General features: G+C 30.3%; 1 protein-coding gene across 1 annotated transcript; it reads left to right on the top strand.

Annotated features, from left to right (window-relative positions):
• The first annotated feature begins 944 nt into the window (after window positions 1–944).
• On the top strand, window positions 945–9175 carry LOC131844964 (beta-secretase 1-like). The gene is made up of 9 exons (XM_059193962.1): window positions 945–1227; window positions 1380–1499; window positions 2030–2182; window positions 2727–2901; window positions 5574–5836; window positions 6449–6523; window positions 7136–7243; window positions 7773–7907; window positions 8483–9175. Exons 1-9 carry the CDS (start codon window positions 1090–1092, stop codon window positions 8792–8794), a joined length of 1479 nt encoding a protein of 492 aa, XP_059049945.1. The 5' UTR covers window positions 945–1089; the 3' UTR covers window positions 8795–9175.
• The last annotated feature ends 227 nt before the right edge of the window (window positions 9176–9402 follow it).

The following is a 9402-nucleotide window of genomic DNA, read 5'->3' as shown; positions in this document are numbered from 1 at the left end:
TCAATGACTGTATCTACCGATAATTTCTTTGATGCTTCTTCGTCATACATACACTTAGACTTACTGTATCTTAAGAATTGGGTGCGGATTACAGCGATCAGGCAACATCGAATAAAAAAAAAAATTTATATCACGGAATGCCGACCGGCAAAACCGACCAATCAAAAAAAGAACAGAGTTCTTCGTTTTACTAATTTTATAGTAACAATTACAGCGCCCTCTGTAACTTATATCCTACACAGCATAAAAGTTATGACAGGTAACCAGTCGATATTAAATATATATTTTAATCAATGAAATTATTATTTTTGTATACTGACTTCGCAAATGAAGTATTCGTTTTATTATATACATGGCATTATATATGAATAATATGCTAGTATAAAACGAAACAAATATTAAATTAAAACTCATCGCAGTTTCACAATGACTTTTTCTTTACTTTACAACCTTAAACAGTAACATGCCTTTTCTGTCGTTTTCTAAATATATAAGGTATATATATATTTTTCTAGAAATAAAATTATATTCCGTAATGTTTTTCCCCTTCCTGAAACAAATCGTCACCATATTGGCGACCATGTTAGGATGGACAGGAATTTTATATTCTATATTTTAAAAAATAATATAAAAAAACTAATAACATAAAACCTCTACGAAGAGGGTTCCTTGCCTCCTGCAAGGAACCCTCTTCGTAGAGGTTTTATGTTAAAAAAGAAGGGGAAAAAAGAGGGTTCCTTGGCGGCATGTAAGAAGGTAAATACGTAAAAAAAATATGAAACTTCATAAACTATTATTTATTACGTCAAAATTATTCTGCTATAATGTATAAGTTTACAGTAAATGTGCTAACGCCATCTATGTATGACATATGGAAATACTGTTACAGATTTATTACATAGATGGCTATGTTTCTGCTCTTGTAAGAATGTCACTTTCAAATACTGAACTGCCTAAGTTTCACGCTCGGTCGTCAATTTATTTTTATTTACCAAAACAAATAAAAAAACTCTTAAACGAGACACATTTAAATTAAAGCAATACCGATGTTGTCATAATCTTATTTTACTTCATCATGTACAAAATAATATGACAAAAATGCTACTGTATGTTGTTTTTCTATTTTCGTTTTTGGTGACTGTTTTGTGCAGTGAAGATTATAATTTGTATGGAGATGCTGGTCAAGCTTACGCCATAGAAGTTTTCCTGGGACATCCCGCACAAAAGGTTTATTAAAAAACTACAAATTAGTTCTAGAACATAATGATCATTGCTTGATAAATTGCATACTCTATAGCAGTGGATAATTTTGAATTTCATGAAATTTTATGTAGTCTTAAATCTACATTTAGACTGAAATCTTATATTATATTTTCCAGCTTAATGTGCTAGTGGATACTGGCAGCACAACTTTGGCAATTGCAACTTATCCCAGACAGGACAACAATGAATATTTCCACTTTGATAACTCGACTAGTATTAATGATAGTGGAAAGGAGGTATGTACATATTACTATATATTTACCAGAGGTAGACATTATAATATTAACTCATAAATTTTAGCTATCCGCAAAGTTGCTTCTTTGTAAACTTTGTAACCTGAAGAGTGAGAAATAGTAAAATTACAGAGTATGGAGGCCAAACATCTTAGTTCTAATGAATAGTAATTAATTGGGGTGCTATAAACTTTAGAAATTTAAGTAAACATTAGAATATTGTTATTCCAAAAACTCGAGCACTATCATTGCCTGCTAACTCTTACTACGTTTTGGCATGCAATGATAGTGAAATATTTACGTTATATGTACAGAACATTATTGTTATAAATTAGGTCAGCTACCTATTTTTCCTCTTTTATAAGTTTATCCCTGACCAATAGTGGGATCATTATAAATTGTTATTTAGTTGACATAAATTTTATCTGTGTTTCTAAATATTAATCTTGACATTGTACTAATAGACATCTTTTAAGTATTTCAATCTGTAAGTAATATGTAATTATATACTAGAATATGCCTTGTGTTTACAGATCCAAGCAAAATATTCCCAAGGCATGTGGCTCGGTCGATTGGCATCAGACTATATCCAATTTCCATCTTTACCAAATTTGCCGGAAGTTAGAACTGATATGGCTCTTATAACAAAAAGCCACAAATTCTTTATGAATGGTTCAAGCTGGCAGGTATGTATTTTATAATTTTTATATAACATTTACTTAATGTTGATTATATATTTTAATAATATTACTAATATTTTGTGATATAAATGTGAAAAAATGTTTTGGAATGGGTTCAGACTTGAACTTTCACAAATATCAAATGTTCTATACAGATTATGTTGAATATAATATTTTAGATTGGGTTAAACTATATTAAATTAATCTATGTGTAAAAAGTTTTTATATTTTGGTACATAGTACTTACACTATAGATCTTCAGCATATTAATAATATTAAGTCCATTTCACTAAAACACTCTGCCAAATTGATGTAAGCATAGTAGTAGTCATTAAATAAATAAATTGACTATCCCTGTCTATACACATATATGATTTATAATGACTTGTTATAGTAATGTTGATAGAAAGTTCATATTCTTTTCATATTAATTACCTATGAACTATCTTTCCCACTTATTTATCCCATAAAGAATCTAATATGACATTGGATAGTTAATCTCAATTGAAATATTCCTATAAAATAGGTAATATTATTTGTTTATTATTAGGGTCTTTTGGGGCTTGCATACCTCCCAGTTGGAGCTTGGGGCGACCATCTCATTGTTGAGTCTTGGTTAGACTCCTTAGATCGGAGATTAAAGACTCCATCGTCTTTTGAATTGAAATTATGTGGAGTCAAAAGTTCAAGTAATGCTACACACTATGGAAATTTTAGAGTAATTGGTAAGTCCATTTACATTCATAAACTATATTTACATTCTATAATATAATCCCTCTTGGAAAAATATGTATATTGCCAATAGATAAATAGTAGATAACTACTGTTTTACCTCCTACACAACTTGTATTTTGATGCATTTCTTTGCAATTTAACCTAAATCATCAAATCTATTATTAGACTAACACTGTGTCATCAGCCATGTTATGTACAGTCTAATATATACCTGCAGCATAAATAATAATGCTACTAAAACCTGACATATATTTTTGACATAATTCATACAATATACCTAAACACTGGTAGTGATTGTAATTTAAGGAAATTATACTGGTTTTATATGTATATAAATGTTAATTAAAATAATAGGTTGGTGAGTAATCGCCGTCTTTGGTAACATTAATAGTTTAGCGTAAGAGATCCACAGTAACAATTTAAATATCTTAAGAAAACTAATAATTACAAGCTTTAACAAAAATAACCTAACTAAAAGTATAGTGATTGCCACCAGATAGTCACTGACCTAGATCACATAGTTATTAACCCACATAGCATTAATGAAGCTATAGTTACTAAATCTGGTTAAAAATATACCATCTGAACATTAATTCTTATTGTTTAGGAATGTTGACTAACATTAATCGTTAAAGCAAAACAATGTCTCAAGTTTTAAAGACCTTATTTATTATTTGAGATCTTTTATAGCTTTATGTACGTTAGTATACATTTCTAAACAATCAGAATCAGTGTCTTTAGCAGAATAAGAATCATCTACTTTATAGTAAAAATGACACAAAAACAAAAGAATATCTAATACATCTGGCATGTGGTTTTTGTAATGTTCAGGAATACATTTTGAATAAAATGATTTGTGGCAGCAGCTGCCGTTAATTTTATTTTTAAAAATTGCTTGCATACTACACAAACATACCCAGCGTGCAAAACCTGTTTTTCTTTTTACTCTAGTTTCTTCTTTTCTTTTCTTTCAGATTCTCCTTATATGATTGCCTTTATGTAAAGCTAACTTGATTATATTTCTGATGTAATAGCAAATGGTTGTCCTTCTGATGACAGACAGAAAGATAACCATTTGCTATTACATCATTTCCTTTTATTACCGGAGTTACAGGGTATGCTAAATAGTCCCAAAAAGATGAGTTAACTTATTGTATTATTATTTTTGTATATTTACTACACTAATAAAAGATTTGGGGAACAAATGGACTACAAATAATACCAGCAGCCGAGAAAGTAAATAAAATGACTATTGATTATTTTCCATTTGAATGTTCAATATTATAAACGTTTCTAGAACCATTTTCAGCTACAACTAGTCCTGCACTCTGGCAAATATGAAAATTTGTCTCATCTATATTGAAAACTTGACTTAAGACTTGGCTTATTATTTTTTCATCGACATAGCAATATTTCATGGAACCTAAATCTTTTTCAGATACACATTTTAGCTTGATTTTATTCGAACTTGACCTTCAAAACTCCGTATACTTAATTTTGGATGTTTCTTTATAAAATACTTTCCACTATCCAATGTCAGGCCTATTATTCACGAATGGATTAGGTCTTGGATTTTCCTCTAGAAATTTTTGAACACTGTTCAAAATATTTTCTTTATGAATTGGAAAACCTTTTCGTGCTGAAGTTGTTATCCTGTCTTCAATAATAGCTTCTTCTTTTGCATTATATATTTTAACCCAAGCTGATTTTGTGTCCTGAATAATGTTAAAAAATCAGCGTTGTCCTAGGAATTCCATATTTTTGAGCTATTTGTCGATCTGAAAACCTGTCTTTGTTATTTTGGATTAATATTTTAGATGATTGCCCTCTTTAAATCTTTCCGTTTGTATTTTAACTTGGTAACCTTCGGCATTCTATAAAGAACTAGATAATACTACTACGTAAATGTATTTAACAAAAATAATTTATATATAATTTATATTAATAAATTTTAATAGACATTCCCGGTCTATACACATATATGATTTATAAATGACTGATATGGCAATCACTAAAATTCATCTAAATAAGATTTAGTAATTGCCCACCCCATCTAACTCCTTAAGAGGTAAATTTTACATCACAATAAATATTCCTTGAAATTATAGTATAAAGCATTTACTAACTTATTCTCTATAGCAATAAGTTTAAAACGGAGCTAAGTTAACACAATAAATTAAAACAAAAAGTGTATCCTTAAGAAATTCTTTAAGAAACTTACTTTTTAGATAATAGGTAAGTCCATTTGTCAACAAATATGCCATAACACTATGTTTTTCTTTAAATAATTTGCCAATTTATTATTAAACGTTCTACTAGAGGATCTCTTAATGCCATCCAACGAATTTTGATGTATTCGAATTAACTCCTTTATAAATAGGTTTAAATGTATCATCTTCTTACTGTGGGCAATATCTATACACTGGGCAATCACTGTAGGGTTTACCCTATAATACATATATGTTTTATTGATCAGAATTACCATTGAAATTATTGTATTATAATAAAGTATACATAGTATGAAATTTTACAATTAATTAATGTTATCAATTATAATAATAATTAATAAAATAAACCATGATTCATCCATGATAGAATTCTATTGTTTCTGATTACTGTTTATTGTTGTATTAATAATAATAATATTGTTTAATTTTTACAGACGATGCAGTTGAAACCTACGAAACGATATTTCGTACGCCAATATTGCGCAAACGTTGGTACGAAGTGGGTGTATTATCAATGAGAGTAATGTATTTAAAACAACCTAACATGACTTCTGTGCCAGCGTCAACTAAAAATAGCCAAGAAAATTACGTATCCACAGATCTAAATATAGAAATGTGTCAGCAATTAAACCAGGAAAAAAGTATAGTGGATAGTGGTACTACTAATATTAGACTGCCTGATGACTTATACCGGCAGGTTCGTCTTTAGTTCGTTTAGATTTATTATAATATAATAATAGTATTACTAGCTGACCTCGCAAACATTGTTTTGCCACATAAATTAAAATCGCTAGTAAAAATATGGGTCGGCGTAGAAGGGTGAAAATGTAGGGTTGCTTGTATTTTTTAATGCTACATTATAAAAAAATATTAGGGGTGGACAACACTTATCACTTAGGGGTATGAAAAATTGATAGTAGTCGACTCTTAGACCTACTATTTAGTGGGTCTGAGAGTAAAATTATATACGTATATTCATATGTATAAAATTTCATAAAAGTCGGACAACCCTCAAGAAAGTTTCGGATGAGTATGGTAACTTTATATACATACAAGATTTTATATCACATTATTATAACACATTATATTAATGGTATGGAGAAAATATTAATATAAAACATTTGACTTTCACAAGCGGATAAAATGTCTTACATGAAGAATTATTTTTTATTTATTAGGAGATAGAAATAGATGAGACAAAGACATCATGTCATTCTATTGTATATGGGTGTATTTAATAAATTGTATACTAATGGGTATTTTCCTTGCGTCAGATGAGACGATAAACGTTTCTTACTTTTATTTTCAGGTGGTGGATGAACTAAAAAATGCTGTTTTGTCTTCTAATATACTTATTTTGGACGAGTTCTGGTATCATGCAGAGGTTAGTGTTGTCATCATTGATTTATTTCAACTTTATATTTACGTGTAACCCTAATAAATGTTATTATTATTAACCGTGAAATTAATATTATTTATGGTCAATATCCTTCTATAATCACGTCAAATTTCATTAAAATAATAATAGTGTCCATTTTGATTTTTTTGTTTGTATACTAATTGGAATGAAACGAATAATAATTGTTACAGAAATCTGGCTACAGTGCAGTATCACTTTTTACTTTGATATATGTACAATATGTAGAAATTATTACGTAAAACATTTATTACAGACAGATCATTGGAACTTTATTGTTATATTTATTTCTGGCTATTTTTAATAGACGACATTATAACTAAAATTTTATATTTAGAAAGATAGTGTGATTTTTCTTTACTATTATTCGTTGTTAATACTTTTGCCAATTATATACATATTTTACGTTAATAATTCACTATATTTTTTTACACTGCGGAAAAATTCCTATAAGATTTAGGTACACACATGTCTCGTTAGCGAATTTATTGTAAATGTGACATAATATTAAGTTTCTAAAGGAGAAAAGAGTCAGGTTTAAGTTCGTACATACTAAATACTTGATTGTCTGAATTCCAGGCTGCATGTTGGACAGAACCCCAGAACTGGTCACTTCCGTGGTTAGCGATAGACTTGCTAAGTACAGAATCAGATCAGGAGTATTTCACATTGGAATTACCACCGCAGGTAGTTTGATTTTTTATGTAAGTTAAATTGCTAACAAATTATATAATAATAATAATCTCTGGAGAATTGTCCCAGCGCCATCTAGACCCAAGTTAATTTAGCTAAAGCTCGTGCTATGGGTACTAGATATAGACATAGCTATATTTTCATAAATATACATATGTTATACGTATAAAAAACCCAGACTGATACAGACCATCATACTCATGAATACAAATGTATGTGCCGTGCGAGGATTCGAACCCGCGAGCATCAAAAGTAAGGCGGTACCGCTAGACCACCGCTAGACAAACCTAAAGGCGACGGCCCCGCCGAGACAAGTATTTCTGTCTGACTCTCCGGTGATGTGAACACGGATAATAAACCTAATTAATTCGAGACATTGTGATAGACTTGCCATACTGCTACATGGAATTTAAGTATACTCATCGGAAGGCTTTACACATGTTAAGTTTTTTACGACTATCCGGTATTACTCTGTCTGTTTATTATTATTTCTTTCTATATATTTCTTCTTAAATGATTTCAGAATTACATGCGGGTTGTGTCTGCACGTAACAACACTAGTGAAAATGGAACAGTACCAGAATTCTGTTACAAATTAGGTCTTGAGGCAGGTGGGAAGGAGACTGTTCTAGGATACACTGCTATGGAAGGATTGCAGGTAATATTTTTTCTCTGTAACAAATTGAATATAAAAGAAATATGTTGATTTTCTTACCAGTTTACGTACCTTTGAACTGATCATTGTTTTGTTTTCAACATTGCATCTATTGAATAGAGACAGATGAACTTAGCATTCCGTAGATTCATGGAATGACACCGAGTGTAAGGGGGGGGGGGCGGGGGCTTGCCGACGTACTTCAACGTTTTTACGTACTTAACGACACACTCACTTTTTCGGCTCGTATTTCTCTCTCTGCCGAACGAAATCTGCAAGGAGTCTGTTAGAGATCTAAATCTGTATTTCGCTAGTAAATATATCGCTCCCACTTCGACAAATTAACAACATAACCTTTTTCGTTAATTCGTTTATTATTTTGTAATATTTGTTTTTATTGCATGTTCTTAAGGTATGAAATATATCTAATATTTCTTTCCTACGATACAGTGAGCTCTAACAGTGTTACACATTTATATTTTTGGAAATAGGAATATATCTGATGTTGATGACGAAAAGGTTTATTTTTACAGTTTTATTATCAACTACATATTAATCGATTCAATTTTAAATTTCAGGTGTTATTTAATCGGTCAGCCGGCTGGATCGGCTGGCAGTCATCTAACTGCGGTCCCAACGCACGTATTACGGGTCCATATAACGTTACAACGTCTATCAGAGCGGCGTGTCAACTTAACAAGGTCATATCTGACGGAGCTATGTCGATTAAAGCAGCGCAATGGACATTATGTATAATATCGATAATAGCTGCAGCAGTTTTAATATATTTGCTAGCACCGTGCATTAAAATGATGCTCATGAAACCGTTGCCGGCCTCAAATCAGATATCGTTGTCGCAAGCGGCTCTTGTACAACAAGATTCCACGTAAGACTAATAGTATATTTACATTAGTTTGTTTACAACAACCGGAATACGATAATAGATATTTTTTAATTTAGTGCTATACTTCAGTGAGTACAATAATTTTATGGCGATATCGGGGAATGGCTGTTTTTTGTTAATCAGGAGAAATCATATTTCATTTGCTTTTCCCGATTCGACTTTAATTAAAGTCTGCGCAAACAGCAGTCTGCAAAGTCTTTGTAGCAGCGTTCTATGTACATATGTTTATAAGGGCTGGGCAATCTAAATTTTACAGAATATCGAAGTGTATTTTTTTTAGAATATTTTTGATATTCATGAGCGCTATCCCATCGGTTTCATTGATTACACTGGTCTACAAGTTTTTAATTTATCATGCCATATGATATATATAAATATATTTTTTTTAAATATGAGATATTTGACAAGAAAAATAAAATAAAAAAATTATATAACAATGATGGTAGGGTTTAGTTTAAGAAGAGACTTTGATATTACTACAATAGTTTTACTTATACATGCGATATTTGTTGTGACAGTGGAAAAATTAATATTATGAAAAGTATTTATTTAAATAATCTACATTCTTAGTGATTCACCTTATTATTATTTGAC

This window comes from Achroia grisella, unplaced genomic scaffold, assembly GCF_030625045.1.
Source record: "Achroia grisella isolate CSIRO2021 unplaced genomic scaffold, CSIRO_AGI_Agris_v1 utg445, whole genome shotgun sequence".
NCBI classification, from domain to species: Eukaryota; Metazoa; Arthropoda; class Insecta; order Lepidoptera; family Pyralidae; genus Achroia; species Achroia grisella.
The sequence above is the reverse complement of the archived record's forward strand: the minus strand, read 5'-3'. Positions and strand labels throughout refer to the sequence as shown.